This window comes from Paralichthys olivaceus, chromosome 15 (assembly GCF_024713975.1).
Source record: "Paralichthys olivaceus isolate ysfri-2021 chromosome 15, ASM2471397v2, whole genome shotgun sequence".
Taxonomy (NCBI): Eukaryota; Metazoa; Chordata; class Actinopteri; order Pleuronectiformes; family Paralichthyidae; genus Paralichthys; species Paralichthys olivaceus.
The window spans coordinates 9915474-9937801 of NC_091107.1; the positions used below are offsets into that span (position 1 = coordinate 9915474).

Consider the following 22328-nt stretch of genomic DNA (forward strand, 5'->3'; position numbering starts at 1 on the left):
TGAACCTAACATTGACCATCCTGGATAACCTGTGTGATTAATCTACTTATCAACTGGGAAAGTTAAACCTGAAGTTTTGTATAGGCTACATGTGGAAGAGAAGGAGTCATTAATTAAAGCCCAATCATCAGAACCATGTATACAGAACTGTGTTATTATAAGAAATGCGGATGTGTACTGATCAATTTTGTAACACCACATACAAATGTGAAGCAAAGTGAAATGTGAGCAACATGATCACATAACTAGAATATAAATAAAATACTGAAGAGTCTAAAGATATACTCTTTATAAACATGTATTACTGAGTGAGTATTAGATTGAACAATGACTGGAAGCTGAAGTAATGCCACTGTTTCTCCTGTCAAAGCAAAGTGAAGTTAATATCTAATGAGGTCAATTGGTCTGAAATGTTCATTTATTATCATTGGAAATATTTAGTATCACGTAACGAGAGAGAGAGATAAAATAAGTAAGAAGTGAATAAGTAAACCACCTTAATTTAGTTTTGTTGAGTTTGTAATACATCACCCAGCAGCTTTTCCCCAGTGTCACCACATTCATCACTAAGTCATACACTGAAAAAGAGGTCTTCACCAATTTGTGCCCACTCTGAAAAACCTTTACACACTAGTTGCTGGGTTCACAATGATTAGCATAGATTTCATATTTCATCTGCTGTAACAGATTTCACTGCTGACTCGTGACAGATTTCAGCTCGACTGTTCTGTGTGATGAAGGACCTCGGTCTTATCTCTGAGGCAGTTGAGAGAATAGGGGCACAGGGGTTGCTTAGCTACCTTGCAGCATGATGCAGAAATGTGTACTCCGTCTCTTTTGCTTCATCTCCGTTCACAAAGACACGGTGACGACTGTCTGATGGATGATGGGAGGGTCCGTCAGTCCAACCATAATTAGTACAGTGTCCCTGTGTGGACCTTTACTGTGTCTCAAGATGTAGTTTTTACACAAAGTCATGTTGTAGCCAATACCACCGGGAGAATAAGTCACAAAGATTGTAGGTGGCATGTTACAGTATGTGGTGATGGACACAGCTAATTTGGAGTTTGAATAGTTTTGAAGCTGTGCTGACTGTGATTGTGATTTCTAGCATGAACAACACACAAAAAAGACTGAAAATCCTTTTTATCCAATTCATGTGTTCTATTATTTATTTTTATGAGTGGGCTTTGTAAGCTAATGGTGAATGCGCCAGATATAAGAAAAACATCTCTGTAGAGCAATGCCAGATAAAAGTCAAGGTTAACATTTGTGACCGAGCACAAACAAAGCCTCAATTAAACCTGAGCCAATAGATTTCATATACTTAAAAGAACAGGTACATTTCCCCAATTTGTGCCAAGATAAGCATTGTTTCTGTCTTTGAGAGTCACTGTGTGGGTACCTGTGGGTTGTGTTAATTTAATCACGCTGTTTTTAAAGGGCTTAAGAGTGTGCCCTTGTGTTGCGTCTTCAGCACAAGGAAATAAAACCTCTTGTTCATGTCTGACACGTCCCTCTTTCTGGGGGTCTGTGAAAGCTTGTCAACGTTACCAGCTAGTTGTTATGAGCCTGGCTGAATTGCTGAATTAGCCTCCTGGTCTCTAAAGCATGGTTCAGAGAGGCAGTTCTGGGAAGGTAACAGTACAAAGGCCCATTTAAACTGACATGTGATGAATGGAAAAAAAACAATTATTAAATCTTTAGTATAACTCTGAAAACTCAAGAGAGCTCATATTATCATCCCAAACAGAGTGAGATTTGAAGAGGAGAGTGACTCATGATCATTACGTTTCATCCATCAGTGCTTGTACTCCCCAATAGAGTTTTTAGTACTGTTATTGTTAAACATGCAACTGAACATAACATTATTCACATAACTGTTTTCATTCATTAATCCAGAGTTTGCCTTTCACTTAAGAAAAACACAGCATGAGCTCATCCATGTCAGATGCGTCAACCCTTATAGCTTTAGCTTTCCGAGGTGACATCTCCGTAGCTGCCTTCCATGTTTCTGGCTCCTCCTTTAATCCTGGATATTTGTATTCTTCCAGTTTTGCATCCATCACTTTTTAGTCATGTCATTAACACTGACTGGACATTTTCTGGAAATTGCCCTGCTGTACTCTCACATCTGAAACAGTTCTGAAACATCTAGTTTGATTGAAGTTCTGTGTAGGAATACACGCAGACTTTGTTTAAATTGGTCTTGGTGTGCTTTTGTTAATGGTTACAACTCACTCACTAAATTGTGTGCAATTCTTAAACCTATCTTTTGTATGTTTATCCATTTTAAACAGTTTTGAGATAATGACTTAAACTCAATTGTGGGTAAATTTCTAAACATTCATGCCTGGTTGCACTTATCATGGGGGCACACAAAAGATTGATGGGTTAAAGGGAAAAAAAGACGAGCCTTGGGAGCTGGTCCTTGCCAGCAAGAACGAGCCCTTTAACAAATGTCAGCATAACAGAAACATAAAGCCCCAACAGATTGTCATACCCCGCAGACACACACATACCACACAGCCCCGCGGTCGTCCTAATTCTTTGTGAAATGAAGCATGTACACCCCCTGGTCTGTTCTTAGTCTGACTCTCTTTGGGCTTTGCCAAGTTGGCATTTGGCTGTGGTTCTGTCCCAGGAGATCAGTTAATGCAAAAAACAAATTCCCAGGCATCCCCTCTGGACCTGAATCAGAACTTTAAAAAGCTGTCAATTGACGCCAGAATTTAAAGTTGACCCTGGGGTGAATTATGTAAATCCTTGAATTCACATGATTGCGCAGCATGCATTCTGAAAGCCTTTGGAAATGAATAAGAAGTGCCAGATGTCTTTCTTTTTCTATAACTGAAATCCCCCCAAAACAATATAAAACATGTAAACTGCTGGTGTTGGAACAGGCAGAGAAAAGATGAATAAGCAGAAAAAGTCCAGATGAAAGCCTTTTGACTGCTTGTCGACTTCCTGGGGGCCATCTTGGATACCTACAGAGCAACAGCGTTGCGCTGATGAATCACACAAGGTTGGTGACAGCTTGGTACAAATTAAGTATGTCTCAGTGCAGCTGGACCAAAATATCATCCGGAAGCACACTCCACAAGGCCTCAAAGTTACACAGTAATTTGATTAAGGTTTGAGGGCAAGCCAGTAATGGTGAAACATCCAACAGATGTGGAACAGTTGGGATTGAGAGAAATGTTTTGGTCACACCTTTGTTAACACAGTCCTAACTAACCTATTTAACTGAGTGGTGGAGTCGGTGTACACGGGCTGGATGCTGCAGCAGTCGTGATCCTGGATTCTTGTGTTGGTGGTACGTGTCCCAGCATAGTGACAGTCAACACTGATGATGAGCATACTGGGTTTTCATATGCTGTTTAGTATGATTGGGTTTTAGGGAGTGGCCTCTCTCTGGAAAAAGGTGGAATGGTTAAATGATTCTGCAGGAACCACACAGAAAGAGGGTAATGCGCTCATTGGATAAAAGGTTTAGGAGTAAGAGGGTTAAGAATTGAATTAAACAGGAAAAACTGCTGCAACAATGAAAATGAAAAACATTTTTTTTTTTTTAACCACCATGGCAGCTTCTTCTCTCATGTTTTATTTCTTTAGTAGCCGGGCCACCCAACTACATTTACATTTTGATTATGACTTGTCCCCATGAAGCTTTGCCTCTCATTACAATGCAGTCCCCAGCTCGCAGTTTTTCAGGCTGTCTCTTGATAATTTACCCTCAAAGCTGAACAAAACCTTTCAGGTAGATACAACATATACAACATAATATGAAGCAATAATACATTACACCTTGTGTTTGTGTGTCTAGCTTCAGTATTGTGACACTGACACAATCTACTATATTGAGGTATAGTATTGTGTAGAGTACACTGGGGCTACAAGAACCAACAATGTTACAATGTAATAAAGGTGGACACAGTAGGTTGTTGTTGCAAAATTCACTCTTAGCACGCTCATGGTTGCTAAAATGCACTGTATAATCGGTTATTATATTTTTGGTGTCAAGTTTTATATACTCCAACTTGTATTTGATAAAACAATTGTTTCCAGGTTGTGAATCAAACAGAATCTCAGTTAAAAAATACATGACGATAGAAAGAAAACATAAGCATGAAATAGCATACAGATATGGTAGATGAGAGACATTTAAATAGTAAGTGATTTGAGGAGGAAAAAAGGGTGAAATTGGGCTGCGACAGTGAAGTGTGAAATAGAGGTGATATGTCAAAACCAAATGTTAGGGCAGCTCTCATTTATGAACAGAGAAGAATTGAACAGTGAGATTGCCAAAAAATTTAATTCATAATGTTTTGTAATATTAGTAGACTCTTACGATCTGCTCTAATAGGCCTAGTAAATTTACCCACAATTATATTTACTCTATTAAAAATGTCCTTCAGTGGTTTCTGTTGGTTTTTAAGTAAATTGTGTTGTGGTTGCATGGTCTCCACTCACTCTGGTGTTTGTAGACTATTAGTACATTAATACAACACTATATTAGGTTGGGTATAAAAATGTAAAAACTGACTGAAGCTGTTGTTTATGACTTTGCCTCTAGAAGCCAGGAACAAATTTGAATAAATAAAATGTTTAGAGGACACACTCTGCCAGTGAGTTTCACTGGATCATGAAACAACTCCAGGTAATGATGCAGAGAAAAATACATTTGTTAGGCTTTAGTTCTATTTTCAGAGTCATCAGAAGATATTAACACTTATACCGTATAGTATTGCCAAAGTTTCTTTCTCTCTTGGCTCCTTTTCATTTATCTCATTAAGTAGCTTGTTGGTACACTGATGAATTGCTGTTGGAGAAGACAGGCCCAGTCTTTCTAAGCAACAGACATCAGGGAGTAACTGTTGTGAAAGCACGGACACATATAGATCCAACTTCCTTTCCCTGATCCTCCCTCTTTGTCCTAATCAGACAGTATCTTCAAAAGGTCGAAGTATCGATATGCTCTTTGTGTCTGACTGTAACTGAGACTGCAGCTTAACAAATACATAGAAGCTGCAAAACTGAGTTGGCATAGAGGCAGCTAATTCTTGCAGAGTGCTTTGTTGTTGACTGAACCAAGAGCTGGAGAGAGATAGTGGGTACATAAAAACATACGGGTTCTTGAATGAAGTGCCTGCATAGCAACACATAGACAAGGGAGTTAGGAAAGGGCATATTGAGGCAGACTGGGAAAAAAGACACAACTCGGCTTGAATTTTCTAGCTGCTCAAATGCATTTCCACAAAATGTCAGTCTATTTGCAGCAAAGTCAGATTCTAGTTTATTATCAGTGTTTAGATGGAGGCATGTAGACCTCACAGACTTGTATTGAGAGTTAAGAGTCATAAACAATCTTATTGACTTTGTATACTTTAACACTCCTGTTAACACAAAGCCTAGTGAAATAGGTGAATATATACACAGTTTTATTTTTAAAGTATCACAGGTGCTTCTTTTGTGTCTCAAACCACAATCTAGGGTTATCAAGCACTGCCAAGTAGGGCTGTAAGGATTCTTAAACTGAGACTGGGAGGATGGAACCGCTTTACCCACTGCCACCATTTAGTTTCCAAGATAATTTCACTGATGTAACAAAACTCAATTTCAATATGACACATTTAACCCATTTCTCTAATTAAAGTTACTGGCATATTTGTATTTTATTTGGTAAATATTACAAGTTACATTTGTTAGATTTTGTTTCCCAACTGTGTGTGTCACCTGACTGTTCTGGTTAAATCGAGAGAGAGAGATGGTGCCAATGGTAAAAGTCAGCTTAGCTTTATTATCTCAAGATGGATAGTAATAATGCTGAGGGTTAAAAATCAAGGTCTAGAACAAATTGTGACCATGGTATGAGTGTAGTAACCCTTATATTCTTGCATTTTGTCCCACATGTTACGTATACATTATCTGTACAAATTACACAAGGTGTATTTCCCCTTGCATATGGATTGATTGTACAAGTTGAGGTAGTTAAATCCCAATCAACCCCCTGGACACAATTATTGCCAAAGTTGTTTTGTTAAAGCCCAGTTGGGGAAATATTGAGTAAAATTACAATGCCTGAGACATGTGGCGAGTGTCTCATAAGTGAGAAAAAGTTGAGGAAAAACAGACTTGGGGTCTTGTTAAAACATATTGAATGTCCTGTCTCCTCTGCTGAGCATATCTCTCAGCACTGTTCTCATAATCTTAACACATCCTACCAATCACCATGTCTGCCTGCTGGGCAAGTGATGTACGCAGACACACACCCATCTAATCAGCCTCTATCACAAAGAGGAAATATGGAAAAGAAAAGCATCAGATCCTCCCTAATTGAAACCCAGTGGGTTTACCCCATTTGCTCAAATTAATTTCTGTCTGTAGTTATTTACATTTCTCCACCCACTGAATGCGACAGACATCACTGGAGAGGAATAAAAATGCCTTCTAATCTCATGCGTGTGATTGTTCCAATCTATCTTCTGTAGTTGCCTTCAATTATTTCTGCACTATTATTTTATCACCATGAATGTCCACAAAAGCCGACTGTGCAGCATAAAGGCAAGTGACAGAACTCCAGAGAGTCGCGCTAAGGAGAGGACCATATTTTTAGACACACAGCCTTTCTTTCACCTCTATGCTTGGTTTGGTTCTCTAATCAATTGATCAAACAGCAGCACTCGAGATGATGGAAGGCGGTGCTGATGAGTACACTCAATTTTATCCTGTCATCATAAGGAAGCACGTCTGCAATTAAGATGGACAGATGGCAGAAAGAGAGAGGGATAGAGACAGAGAGGAGACGGAGGCTATGACAGGAGGCTCTAAAACTGCTGCATTTCTCGCGAGGCTCTCAGTCTCCTGGGAAGCTGGAAGGGCCTCGCAGACACACATGTTCCATCACTGAGCCTCATTACTGGTGACATCTACACTGAGGGACAAGAATGCAAAATGTCACAACACTTCAATTGCCACCACATATTGGTTTCTTGTGAAGCTCAAGTGTTGTATTGGAAGACCTGCTTCTGTTCTATTTTTAAACAGCGTGTCGATCCTTTGTTATGCCTGTGCACGCAAAATTCCTGGTGCAAGCGATCAGTTGCTGACAAGCACACAATGCACACGCTAAAAGATGGGTGAGGAAAAAAAGCCAACGTTGAGTGTCTCAGTAAGGTGTTGGGCCACCTCATCCCAGCAGAGCAGTTCCAATCGCTTTGACTGGACTCAGGAACTGAACACAATTCTTCCAAAAGGTTGAAGAAAAGCATATAACGATGAAAGAACTGTCTCCATTTCCTCTCACCATCCAGAAATAAATCTAAACTATCCCGTCTAGGAATGTTGCCATCTTAAACATTTGGAGCCAGAGTCCACTCAGTGGCGATTGTCAGATGCAGCCACGGCATCCAGGTCCTGCCAATACACGTGTTTTGACCAACCGTGACTCAGCCTCAGCTGTCAATCATGATGTTTCAGCCAGTTTTTATAGCATCAATTAACTAATGAGGTAAAACAAAACTTGCTGAACCAACATCAGTGCGATAAGAACTACCTTTAGGAAAAATTTAGGCCTGTTTGATGTGTATCTTGTTTGGTCCCTGCCCCATCCACTTACATGGAGGATGCATGGTTTATGACCTATGCTGCAGCCAGCCACCAGGTTTCGATCAAGACACTTTGGCTTCATGCCGTCCATCTTAATACAGTCTATGGTTTGTACATGTCAGCTGAATTCCTACTGACAGTAAAAGTAATAACAAAAATACAGAACAGCTGTCTTTAATGTAGCTCACAGCTGGAGACTGTTTTCAGTCCATTTCATTTTCTAAACACTAGTTCAAAAGTTGAGTATTTGGAAAGCAGCTTATCCATGTGGTGTTGATGGTTTGACATCCTGATATACATTCCAGTACAATGTGGTGACACCTCCATCTTGCAGCCTCTCGGCAAGTGTATTCCCTATTGTGTGATTGAATTGACTGTTGGATCCGCCTTTGTAAAAAGGTCTTCTTGTTTCTCTGCTGTCACCCACCATTCATTCTCTCTCACTCCCTCCTTGTCTCCCCTTTCCATTCTCCTTCCATCTGTTCACCTTTGATTTCTGCCGCTGTCGTCTTTCCCGGAGCGCAGGAAAGAGGAAAAGACACACTAACGAATGGTCTGCAAAAAGCTGCAGAAAAGGCTGTTGTTGTTGTTTTTTTGTCTCACTCCTCCGAGCCTGTAATAACCACTTTTGTGTGTGTGCTCTCTGTTTGCAGGAGAAGGGGAAAGCAGACGGGAACATCGATCAATGTGAGTACACTTACTGAGTTCAAAACAAACAACATTTTTCAAAATATGCCATGTTGTGCTCCATGACAAATTTTTTTTCATCCGCTTTTATAGTGCCATACACTTTGGTTTTCTTATCGCCGGGAAATGCTGTTGGAAAGTAATTCAGATCTAAATGTCTCCCATGAAATTGACCATGCAGCCTGTTGTGGGCGAGACTTCTGATAATGATATTACTGGGAGAGTCTGAAAATCCAGCTGCTCGCTGAATCACATTTACTGCTCCACTGTCCTGCGACGAAGTGTTTCAAAACATTTGCGATTTTGATTTTGAAAGCATTGCATTTGTCAGTGGACACCAACAGATACTCTAACCCTATCAGTTGTGCAACAGGAAGCCATTAGCCTCTCTGTTTGGTTTTAAATATTGTGAAAGTCCACTCCACTGCAATCGTCCCTTAACGCACCTGACAAAAAGTGGAAGCACCTGACATCACTCATTCATGCTGACAACCTGTCTATAAGTTGAAAAATACATTTATCCTGTGAATAATTATTCTGCTGTCAACCGTCTTCAGTCCCCTGTCACAAATGATGACATGGGTGCCTTGTCAGGAGTGATGACAGGGGACCGTCAGAGAGAATGAAGTAATGTTTGTTTGGCTTGAGTCTTGTGGGCGGTTTTATGATGATTGCTCAGATAACTTGTGCCTTTATAAATAAGAGCGTGCATGTTCTTGACTGTGAACCCTCATATAATGTCGTGTCTATAAAGAAAAGATCTTATCTGCATTCTTCAGTTGTCCGTCTCACGCACGTCTAACAGATATGCTTCTATTTAAATCAGTCCTGCTGCCCACACAGGCCATGCAGCCTCTTGTGAATTGCTCAAGCTATAGGCTGTGCCAATCAATGCCACTTAGTGAATTTTAATGCTGCATGTCTATAGCTTTGTGTTTTACTTGTGTTACTACACTGATTGTGTGTTGGGTTATGACCATTTCTAAACTGTGACTTTCCTGCAGCAGTTAAGTTTTATTGATATGGCTAATCTGTGCACAAACCATTGACTGTGCTGTATATGAACATAAACAACCTAACAGCTCCCTAAAACTGAAACCAAGGCATCTCTACTGCCACCTGGTGGCTGGCTGCAGTACACGTTCAAAATCCTCATCCGTGCTAATGAGCGGGACATGGACTGAACTACAAAGTCAAAGTAAATGTCAAGTCATTTTTGTTAAAGGTGGTTTATGTCATTTTAGTTTTTATCGCACTGGTATGTGTCCAGGTTTTCATGTTTCTGCAACAGAGACTGACTCACGATTGGTCAAACGCGTGTATCGGTGGGGCTCCTTCCCCCGATCTCAACTGTGCAGACTCTGGCTCCAAATATGCAAGATGACAGCATTACTTAAACTTTGTATTTTAGGTTTATTTCTGGATAGTTTGAGGGAGTGGAGAAGTGTTGTCCATCTTTATATACAGTCTATAGACCAAACACATCTTGTGTTGGTGTAGAGTATTGCACAACTAACTCAGCCATTAATTAAGACAACTGCAACGACCAGAATTATTTGTATCCATCTCAGCTTTTAGTTTTAGACCACATATATATATATATATATATATATACCTCATACCTCATTTCTTATGTGCCATACTATTATACTGAATTGGTATAATTGTAATCTTGTTGTGAAAATAGTGGTTCAGCTCTTGTTTCATGCAGCTACGTGTTATTGCAGAGAAGTTCTTCTCTACATTTTGTTTCTGGCTACCAACTATGTTTGTTTTCTAACATTTGGTTTTTTCACTCCTGGCTGCTTTTCCATCTCCTAATTCAATTGTTCTCCATCAGTCTGAATATCTGAGTTGCTGCAGAAGGTGTTGTCACGTAGCTGCATATTGGCAGCACTCATGAATAGTCTGTTTTTTGTTTTCTGTGTATGGACTAAGCTTCTACGCTTGCCCTGCTGTTTTGTGTGTTTTGCTGGATTGTGGTGCATGACAGTGAGACTGAGCCGTATGTGTGTATGTTACTGTAACAGCAATATTTCCAGGGCTGACTGCCTCCTATTTGACAAGTGACTTCCTCTGTAAGCATTAGGGCCTCTTATGATGTGTTGTCGTCATCTCCAGAGCAAAGCACTGTTTCTCTGTGACTGCTTCTTTCCCACCTAAACATGACCCAGAGGATCTCTTTTGTTCATGTTTATTATTCAACATTCACAGCAGTGCATCCTGTTCTTTTTATGTTGGGATGTTTGTGTGTTGATTTATTTTTAACACCATAACATATGTAGTTTCCTAAGTGATAATTGCTTTTCTAGCTTTGCTCACCTGCATCTTGCAGTTCTGCAACAGTGAAACATGATCCTGATTGGAAACACTGTGAGATGTTTGTGTTATAGGCTTTTCTATTTTACTCTGCCTCTTCTCACAGACGTCAATGCTGACATACAGTGTGTGCATGTGCAAAACAAAGACATCAGTATTGATGGGGTTTGTGAAAACAAACAGAAAGGTTGATCTACACGATGAGCAAAATACATCCAGAAAACCACCCCCATTTTTCTAGGTTTATTGAAATGTAAGGATGTAAGTCCAGTGAATAATCTAAAATGATGCAAAGGTAAGTGGTAAACTGCCAATGGATAAGAAAAAAGTTATTTTTCTGTGTGATTTTCTCTTTGCCTCCTTGTATCTCTTCGTGCCTTGTCAGCGTTTTCTGGGATACCATGACTTTAAGTTTGGAGGCTGGCCTAAGATTCATGAGTGAAGATTTCCTCTGAAGTCTTTGGTGAAGTAGTGGCACTCTTCACTTTAACAGGACCACAGAATATTCAGAAATAAACTTAATTGGAAAGTCAGTGAGGAACTTGCTGGGGAATACAGTAGTTCAATATTGCATAAAAGGGAAATAAATACTGTAGTATTAGTTTTTTCATGCTTCTATAACTCACATTAGATGAATCTACTTGCTCCTGACCTTCTTCAGTCTATATAATTACATTTTCAGAGTCTTAATCAGACAACAGAGGCAGGTCCTCAAAGTAAGGATCTAATGATGATGCTATATACAGCTTGTCCCCCAGGACCACAAATCTTAAAGAGGTTTAATTTATCACTCTATCTATGTCATTGCATTGTATGCACATGCATGCACGTGCACAGAGAGGTGGACATACGCACACACACCACATATTGCAATATTATATCATATAAAATAAGAAAGCTCAGGGATACAAATTAACCTTTATTTATAGATTACGAAATACATGCAAGGAGTATCTAGGAAAGGTCAGTGTATTTGTTTCAGCCCATTAAAACTCAAGGCTCACACATGCCCATACCATAAGAAGTAGTAATCAAATACTAATATACTGTCATTTTCGGTCAAGGAATTTTTTTATCTCAGGGATTTTTTTGTTTTTCAAATATTGTTACCAGCACTGACACTGGGACAGTTTCACTCGACTGTTTTGAAAAACTTAAGTTACAACTACAATGGCAAGATGTTAAAAAAGTCAAAGTCTGGAATGAATTTCAACTTTGTGAATCTGATCCCCCAGAAGCTGACGCCTACCGTAGCTACTGCAAAACATTCACAGCAACAAAATGACGTAAGCTTCTTAAAAGCTTGAGTAATTGATGTTTCATGAATTCATATGTAGCTTCATATATACCAGAGATAAAAGTGATGCAGTGATAATGTGAGGGACGGATGAAAATTTCCTCTAGCCGACAGGCCTGTGATTTGTCTGCCCTGTCGTTTGAGGACAGCTGCTTTTAATATTGTGAGCTCTTTTTCTCACTTAGCGTGCTGATTTCCCTCTTGAGACTAATTATCTGCTGCCTGTTTGTATGCTAAACTAGATCCACTGTCAAAATCAGGCAATTGCATTTCATTTCCTAGTTTTGCTCCACTTTTCCTTTGATGATCAGTGTAGCTCTTTACAATTGTCTTTTTTCTCTGCTATTGGCAGATTTTCTTTCAGATTGTCTCCTCTCTCTACAGTGTGTCCTTTGCTTTACCTCAAGTCAGTGGACTTTCTTCCTTTTATATTTACTCCCATTTTTTCTCATCCTTTCTCTTTGGAAAACCTTTATCATGTCATCTACGCTCCCCACATTGAGAAGATGATATTATTCAAATTGGCCCAGTTTTCTGTCAGGAACACAAATGTTACTAGTTCAGTTCTATACTGCAAACATTACATGTGAGTGTTTTAAAGTATGGCTCCAGACAGGAATTCTCAGTAAATTGCATTTCACTGGTTGGTGTTGTACAATCCATCCCCGGTCCAAATGTCACACTGTGGAAAATATGCAGCCATTTTCTCTGAGTGTTCTTTTTACAGCACATAATTGTTGTCAGTGGGATCTATATGGAAAAATTGAATATTGGCCATTTATCTTTCCAGGGAATGGTGATTAATTTGGCCATGAGTGTTTAATTTATGAACCTTTGCGGGCGCCTAATCAGGGTTTGTTACCATCACAAATTAAACAATGGGAAGAGGCAAAGCAAGTTAAGCAGTCCTGTGGCTCATTTAGATTGTAATTGGGTGAGAACTAGATGGGACGAGCTTGACAGAGACACTCTCTAATAAGCAGCAAATGACTTGGGAGGAAGCTGGGAGGAGAAGAAGGAGACGAGAGACGAGAGTGGAGGCAGCCTCGAGAGGCAGGGATAAGGGAGGGGGGGAAGGGACAACAGTAAAATACGAAAGCTTGAAAGCCATGCTTTGGTTTATATACTCAACATAATGAATTTAGAGTTTGTTATTGTCATATAGACATTTGCTTGTCTGCTTCATCACCACAGAAAAATATGTAAATATAATATATAGCTGAATATTTTGTGGCTTTGGGCTGGGCAATGACCAAAAAATGTATCTAAACTGACATTGATAACCTCTAACTTACTTAATTCTTGCTCATATCGAAAAAAATTAACAATCATTCATGAATCATAATCCAGGAAAACATTTGAAATAATTGTGATATCGATTTGAAGTCATATCACCCTACTGACGAGCATCCTGCCTAGAAACTGCTGATACCTGTACAGTCACTGTACTTTCTGATCCCCAAGTTTGATGGAGTGACTTTGTTTACCGGAACATGGTACATGTACAGAAGACAGGATTAAAGCAGGGAGAGGGAGAAATCCCATGACACAAGGTGCCAAAAAGGCTTGAAGTTGTTTGTTGTTTTTCTTACTTAAAGTTTTCCCTGCTTACCTGTCACAGAGATTTACCTGCCAAATCCCAAGCGCGTGTAGAAAATGTGTTAAGTCAAACTAGTGATTTTGGTATGAAGTTGGTGAGTCAAGTACGTAATCAGGGAAATTGTTATTGTAGTTCACCGCTGGTGATTTAGATGAGTTCTCTCATGAGGGAAATGGCTTTTGGTTGGTTACATATATAATGGAACTGCTAATGTCTTCACCAGCAGTTGATGTTCATGTGATTGTGTTTCACCACATGTAATGACACGAAAGGATGTCATCACACACGTACAGCATATGAGGCAGAAGACAGGGGCCTTGGCTTTCTGCAGCAAGTATGAATGTTCAATTAAAGAATTATTATGAAACAATCTCCTGTGGCTCATTAGGGGCCAGTGGTTGGTCCCTTTTCAGAGAGTTAAGATGAGATATAAAATATGAAAATGTTAATTTCGAAATAGTTATATACTAAACATTTTTTTAATTCTTTAGTTGTCAAAGCATTTTTAGAGGGTTACAGAACAGATGTATAGTTGGAGCAGTGATAGTTTTAGGGACTGTATAACTTTATAATGCACAGGGAAGGTTCAACGCAATCACCTCGTACTGTTTTCAAGGTTGAAAAGGAAATATTTGAATCATTGACTGAGAAACAAAAGCCAATACTGAGATGCAACATATTATATTCGACTGGAGGTCTCAATTCTAAGGTTGCTCTCTTCATTTCACATGCATGTTGTCTCGCACATTCACACTTCATGAGATTTCAAATAACAACTTGAGCTTTCTTGTGTGAGTTGCTGTCATGTATGTGTACTATAGACGCATCCTGAATAATTAGATGGTGCAAGAGGAATACATTTTCACCGCTGAAAGTTGTAAGTCACTGTCTCAGTCCCATCGTACATCTCTGTGAAATGGGATTTCATTAAAGTGTAGAGCAGTAAAGCTTACCAAGCGAAAAGTTCATCGAGTCATTGAGGACTTAATCATGATAGTAAAATGAAACGGGCTTTGCTAAAATCAGACCTGTTATAGACATAGTTACAAAATTAGAATATCTTCAGGCGAAGTGAAGATTTGCACCATAAATCTAACAATTTTTACAGTGTCACAAGCCTAAATTTGATCAGGCCGGGCGTCGTGGCTCATTTTCCTCTCTGATCTCATTCACATGCTGCCAAAGTTTCATGGTGTGACGATTTTTTTTTTTTTTGCCAAAAAGTCTGAAAGTCAAAGACAAAAGTGGATTGTGGCAGCAGTGTAAGCTCCATGTTGAGCAAGCCTGGAGACAACACTGAAGGGCTTAAGGAGGGCACACACTCTCTCCAGGGACTTGAGGGGACTGACAGTGGCACTTGGAATAACACTTTAGTGTGCTGGGGCCAAGCTGCACCGGTAGGCCTGCTTGGACACACACACACACACACACACACACGCACACACACACACACACAAAGAGAAATGAAGGACTACCTTGTTTTAGTTGTTGATTTGCATCCAAATACATAGTATAATTTATTTGGACGTCATGCTTAGTATTGTTGCCTCACAGCAAGAAGGTTTCCGTTTCAAATCCCTGTTTGGCTGGGGCCTTTCTGTGTGAAGTTTTCTCGTTCTCCTTGTGTCTGTGTGGATTTTCTCAGGGTACTCTGGGCAGATTGACCTTCTCTGTCATTGTTCATCCCAATCTTTTCCCTATCCCGGGGTCCCTAGCATTTGCCTTTACTCTCTATGCCAGCTCCAGACAGCTGCAGTCTTTGCCTCATGTTAATGTTAATTTGTCCTTTAACTTCTTAAATGTCAGCAAATTATTATTTTTTTTCTTTTTACAGCTCCTAAAGTAACATCTTTCTCTGCGTGTTTTGTCCCACTGTTCGTCATTTAAGGGCTACAGATGACCAGCTTGTCTAAAATCTTAATCAAATTATTTGTTATCTGATTATTCCATAGTCAGTGGTTTTCATTAATACATAGACTTTAGTGGCAAGGTCTCAAACTTTACTTTTTGTGTCATGCTCTTTGCCTCTCTCTCTCTTTATATCTCCTTACTTCCCTCTCTCCCTCTTTTCATCAGCAGCGCAGGGAGAAATCCCACTGTGTCTGTGGGCTGTCAAAACATCCATAAAGTTTTTATGATCATCGCAGGCAGGCAGAAATCGTCATAGTTTCAGCTATGGCTGTGTGGGTACCAGTGAGGGGTGTGCAGTTCTTAGCTGGTGGGCAGACCCCGTCATAAAATAAAGTTATGACAATCCTATGTGCAAAAGGTCAAAGTTCAACTTTGCTGTGACGTCAATGTTCTTTCCAAAAACACTTTTCTGTCCATTATTTGAAGCTATAACTCAGGAACAGAAGGGGAGATTGTGACCTTATTTCCTGCAGCTTGACTGGTTAGGGGAGGCACAGTACCGCAAGCTGGTGATTCTAGAGGTTTTATGTAATCTTACTGCTGTAATTACCTGCCATTCTTCTTACTCTTTATGTATCACTCACTGGAGGTCAGCTCCTGCATGATACCAGCTGCTGCTGAGTGAGTGCAAGCAGCACTGCGTACCCTGCAGATCCATTCTTTACCTTCATCCCCCTGATTTTACTGCCTTACCCATCAACAGCAGACGGCTTTATGAGCTGAGAACAAAAATGATTGCTTTTGAATTCAGATTATATGCCTCCATGCTCAGCTCTTTCTTTTCCTGTTGCTCTGTATTTCTGCTCCTCACTTACCAACACAGACATACAGGTACACTGGGGCACACACACACACGCTGGAGTTTGAAGATAAGTTATTGTGATTTGGATCTCAACCAGCAAGGTCTTCGGTAGCACTTTGCAGATGACAAGGTGTATTTGCATACCCCCAGGGAAGTTGAAATATTAATAAGCTACTGTCAGGTCACATCTCCACGACTGAGTAAACACATTCACTCTTAAATACTTTCCTATAACTCAGATGTCATCAGTGTCCTTCTTAAATATATACTGTTCTTTACGTGATAGTCAGTAACTATTTGTGAGAGATGGTACTGATTTTTTCAAATGTTGCTTGTGTAGTTGGATTCCTTTGTTGCTGCAGAGACATTCAGATATTGAGTCATTTCGAGGAAAAATTACAAATGTGGTCAGATGTGATCTTACACGAGGTCATTGTGTCAAATTTGTGCAATTCTCCTTCACGTGGTTGATTAAAGCCTCTTTAGGTGACATTAAGACTTGCATCAGAGGCAGCTCAGAGACAGAAAGGTTCCCGTGCTGATGGATTAGTCTCACACAGAAAGTACTCTATTTGCACAAAATGATAAAAAGGCTATTTACTTGTGAATGGCTTTTTAGCGGGGTTGTTACTAATACATTATGATTTCCATAAATCTCTCAGTGGAATAAATAACATTGAAATATTTACTCATTTGTTGCTTTAGTTATATGAACCAGAAACATGAATTACTCTTTTGGCAGCTGCAGTTAGAATTGCATGTCGCAGTGGCCACCATTTAGTGGACTTTGAAATTCACTGCCAACGGCTCAGCTGAGGAGACCATAGCCACCATGCAAAAAATTGATTAGAGATTGATTGATGCCCACTTACTAAACTGTTCAATACTCACTGTGATTATGCATTTAAGTAACGTGTTTACAATCAACTTTTAGTTACCCAATTTACAAATTCAAAAAGGAGTCTCTGAATGTCAAAAAGAGTTGGTGTCCACTAAATTCCAGTTTAATAATATTAGAAAATGCTGCACTCTTACTCCTGAGGACTGTTTCATTGTGCTGTCAGGCGTTCATCACACAAGAGCAGATAACATGTTATCTCTACCACAGATAAAATCCAAGGCTTATTACTTACTGCACAGCTTATATGCAAAGATTTACAGTAACCAGTGTGGCTCAGAACCTATAAACCACAGACTGCGTATAAAGATGGACGACATGCCAACCTGAGCATCTTGATCGCCCTCTGTTGGCTGGTTGGATAAACCCACCTACTCCATGTTAGTGACATGGGCCTAAATAAAAAAGTAAAAGGACACAATGAAAACTTTTTGTCAATATTTTCCAGAAAAGTTTGAGTAGACATTATGATTTTGACAAACTGCCATTTTCTAAGTCAAAAATAACTTGAGTAAGTATGTTTTGCAGCCATATTTCAATCCTGCAGTGAAGGGATAAGGATGTAGTGTCACTATTATAAAATATTATATCACACAGTACAGAGAGAGGCTGAAAACAAGACACAAAGCAAGAGCAGCAGAGAAAACTACTTGTTCAATGTAAAGTATGGAAGATTTCTTGAATTACTAGTTGACATATTCTTGCCATTGTCGCCAAGTGCTTACTCCAAGTGGTAATTGTCGGGTGTCTGTAAATAATATCAGAAATGGTCTATATGAAAAGTACCCTGAGATAACTTCTGCTATAATATGGCACTAAAAACATAAATAAGACTTGACTTCATTCGTCATTGTGCCCTTTAGGTCCCTTTGTAAGCTAAAGTCCCATCAGTGAGTTGTTTTCTCATTTTGTCCTTTTCAGCCGTTTATAAGCGGAGGTATCACTGTTTTTGAAATGAATGATTTGTCAGTTTGAAAGAAAAACCTTTTAAATGACAAAAAGTATATTTGAGATGCTTGGGGTGTCGGGCGGAAAGCTTTGGGGATGAGATGAAATAAAGGAGGTGATATTAAAAGCAGCGAGTCGGTGAGGGATGGAGACAGTGTTCACACTAGAGCACCTTGCCAAGCAGGAGTGAGAATGAATCAAGTAAAGCATTAAAAAACATTTTGATATGGAATCTGTATTTTCCTACATCATTTCCTAAATATGACAAGCAATTATCATTGTCTGGGTTTTGGCAGCGTGAGTGAGCAAGCTCTGCCAGGATTCTGCCTTTGAGGATGTTCTTTTACAATTCAATAAGCAATTTGAGATTTCTTTGATGCTCTGTGTCCACATCCGCTGTTTTGTCGTCAGCGAGAGAGCACATAAAAGCATTGCGATCGCAACAAACTACTGTACAACCATATCCCACAGAGTGCAGTCTCCAGAAATAACCTCATAGGCTTGCAGGATAGTCTATTCATTGTCATAGCATGTATACAGATATCTATTTTAAAATGTCTCATGATCCCTGAAGCCTTTTTTAAATGTATGAAGATTAATTAGAATCCTATCATGGATATAATAATTTAAAATAAAACAAGTCAGAGAACAAGCCACCTGCCTAGCCATGGGCTTGTTCTCTAAGAAATATTTGCCACTTTCTTTTATTAAATCACTGAATAATATTTAACAAATTTTAATTGAAAATCACTCAGGCAGCCAGCCACCAAGGGAGGGAACAATACAGCAGTGCGAATAATTACAAATAAAAAGAGTTTTTTTCCAGAGCCCAGGTTTGTGCTACTGTACAAAACAGTACAATAATTATGCATGTAATAAGGTAATGGGTTCTGATGGATGAAGGATAGTTCAAATGTCTTAGGTCATGATGGTGTATTGCCAGCATTACTGGGTTAATTATGATGTAAGACAGTTAAATCACCTTATATTATTAAGTTTCTTCTCATAATTATAACTCACACAAGGGTCTGGCTTGAGTTTTCATTGCATTACATTGTTTGAATTCAGATTCTCAGGCTTAACAAAAGTGTGAATTAAAAGTAATAAAGTAAATTGTATGACCAAGATCAAATATCATCGTATTGAGCATTACATTCTAATGATGCAAATTTATATTGGATCTGTGCTAAATCTGTGGGGACACGCTATTCACATTTTATCATAGTATTGGAGTATAGCTGCTGCCAGGACAATCATTGCCTGGAGCTTTTAACTGTGTGTTTCCAAACCAAACCAGCTATTCTTTGGTTTAAATGTGAGGTATGTGATTCAGAGTCCTATGTGGTCTTTTTTTTGCGAGCTCCGAACACGCAGCTGTCAGGTAAAGTGTTGCATCTATCATATTTGTTTTTTACTGTCATCTTACTGTCACCACTCTGTCAATTATTAATGTATTTCCCTTTTTATTGTATGCAGCAATGCACTTTTTTAACCAAGACTTGTTATTGATAATGTAACTGTATTATCAGTGTTTTTTAGGGTTGTACTAGAAATTATCATTTGGATGATGGGTAGTCCTCGGTTTTGTGTTTGTGACCACAATAGGGATGGAATTAGTCAACTTAATACATAGACATTGCTTCCTTCACTAGATACACTAGTCAGGTGACAGGTTGTCAACAAGCCCCCACCCCCATTTATAGAATGCTATAAACCAGCAAGGTGGAAAGTGGGACAGATGACATCTGGTAAAACTAGAGCAGTTTGGTGATATTTGGATAGAAAAAGAAAATAAGGATGAATGAAGGCTGTGTCAAATGAAGTGGCACTATAACGACTCAAGCAATACAACAACCACATACATCTCAAGCATGAGGATATTACCTTGCAAGGAATTAAGGTTTAGCCACACTCATCAAACCACTATAACATTGATACTCATAGAGTCTATGATTGTTTTTACATTGTGCCATCAGACTGTTTCCCACGTATAATCTTGAGTTTAGAGTTATTGATTATACTGAATTTAAGATTCCATTTAATCAGCAAGGAAACTTCTCATATGAAAAATACCTAGACAGCTCTCAATAGCTATCAATACTGAATCAATGCATATGTGCAGGATGTTTATATCAAGACAAATTTACGGTGCTGACCCCCTTTTATCCTTTAAACCTCTGTTCTAACATTTAAATACAAAATGAATTAACAAATGTTTGTCATTGTACTGGAAAAAAAATTCATTTGGCACTTCCAATCGGGCTCACAAGAAATTACACTACACAGCAGTCATTCAAAAGATGAAACAAGTTCTCTGGATTGTTTGGGGTGGCACCTACATTCAAGTTATATAGTCAAGTCAGCCCTCCTGCATGCAAACTAGACTAACTAGACTGAGCTGTAAATTCACAATTTCTGAACAGAAGGCAAGTCATAATGTTATCTCCTGCTCTGACTGGGCAGTTACCTCCATCTCACTCTGACTCAGCCTTGTTTGAGGTCTGTAGCTACCTGTACCTGTGGCAGACGTCTTTACCAAGCGGACAGGATGACCTCTGGTAGGGGAATGATTGTTTTTCCCCTGGAGGGCAACATGAAAGTGCACGGAACGTTAACTCTCATGCTACTTCTGGGGACCGAAATGTCCCCTGAAGTACACTGCACACCAAGAGCACTTGAAGAACCTCGGTCAAGTGAGGACTCTTTGACTTTCACAGGGCAGCCCTAAGTAATTTATCATCCACTTCTAGATTTTAGCAATCTCTGTGTTTCTCTTTTTGTAACTGTATCCTCACAACAATTTGGCTTTTGTCACTGGATTTGATGAAGAATAAGACGCATCCAATATTTATACTAGAACATAAAAATTGATAGAAATAGATTCAAGGTAGTCTATATGCATATGTATGTAAATAACCAAATTAAATCTTTTAAGTAACCAGGCTCGTTTAAGAACTTATGTCATTGAATAGAAATGCGACACACGAGATACCACAAAGAGGCAATCTCACTGAAGAATAAAATATCGCTCACATCTCAACTGCTCTCTCACAGGAGAGATATATTCTACAGCCATATTCAGGAATTGCATTTCATATTCAAACACAAATGGAGCAATTTGTTTAAATAGCATGCATAATGGTGGGGCAGACTCCCAGGTGTCTGAGCGACACCTGGGCCCAGGAGGAGAGGCTCTTCACCCTAAACACATCAGCAACGAAACCTCAAGCCCACGGAAATAGGGCATTGGATGAGTTACGGTGTCATTGGTTAAGGACATCAGTGAGAAGCAAAAGAGGGAAAGAGAGAGAGAGATTTGTAATGAAATTGCTACTTGCCATACTAAGCAGGAGCAGCAAGTATAGTGTGAAATCAGATCGAGCCGGCTGTGGCTGCCATGGTTATTTGGTGTGTCCGAATGAGCTGTCTCTGTGTGATAAGTGATAATTCAGCTGTCATTCTCAGGGGGAGGCAATTTAACAAATGTATCAGATAAGTGAAAAAGGGCAGAGATCAAAGTAATCAACCAACTTTGGACTCAGATAAACTAATAGAAATAAATGTATGTCCAACTTACACATACAAGCCAGGCCATTGCAGGTTATGTTGTTGGAGGCAGCACAGTTGAGAGCTGGACAATGATATTCTCTTCCTGAAACTACTTAGACACAGAACTGTTTTTAGAGTTATTGTGCCAAGAAGCCAGATCTTGATAGGCAGATTTTAAATCAGTTTTATGTTTGACCAAAGGCTTAAGATGCACAATATGTTTCCACTTCATCCCACTAAACCTAACTAAAACCAACCTGACCCCAAAGATCAACAATTGAACATATCTCAGTGTGATAGGAACCACCTAAAGTGACAGAGACCATCTTTTAAAACAAGTTATTTGACGTGTACTTTGACTTTTTATTTTGGCCAATGTCCCATCTATGGACAAGTTTATGAGCTACACTCCAGCCAGCCACCAGGGGGGCAATCGAGACGCTTTGGCTTCACTTTGGGGGGTCCATTTTTATATAAAGTCTATCATTTTAACTCATTACCATGGAAAACTAGATCCATCTGGGGACCATTTAAAATGAGTATTACTACATTTAAATCGACTGCACATTAATAAATCATGCACCTGAGTGAAATGCACTTTGTTCATTTTTTTCCTCGGTCTTGGTTCGACCCATGTGTTTTACCTCAGTAATTTGACAACAAGCAGTACTTTGGTACTAGCAGACTGTCTAATTTGCATCTGCTCTAA

The 22328-nt window shown here is 39.3% G+C and overlaps 1 protein-coding gene across 1 annotated transcript in view; it reads left to right on the plus strand.

Moving 5' to 3' along the window:
* The window catches only part of fstl4 (follistatin-like 4), a 182743-nt gene that overhangs the window by 20485 nt on the left and 139930 nt on the right, over window positions 1-22328 (plus strand). Inside the window, exon 3 of the mRNA XM_020085612.2 lies at window positions 8262-8295. Within this exon, the coding sequence (XP_019941171.2) occupies window positions 8262-8295 (34 nt within the window). The remainder of the gene's footprint in view (window positions 1-8261; window positions 8296-22328) is intronic.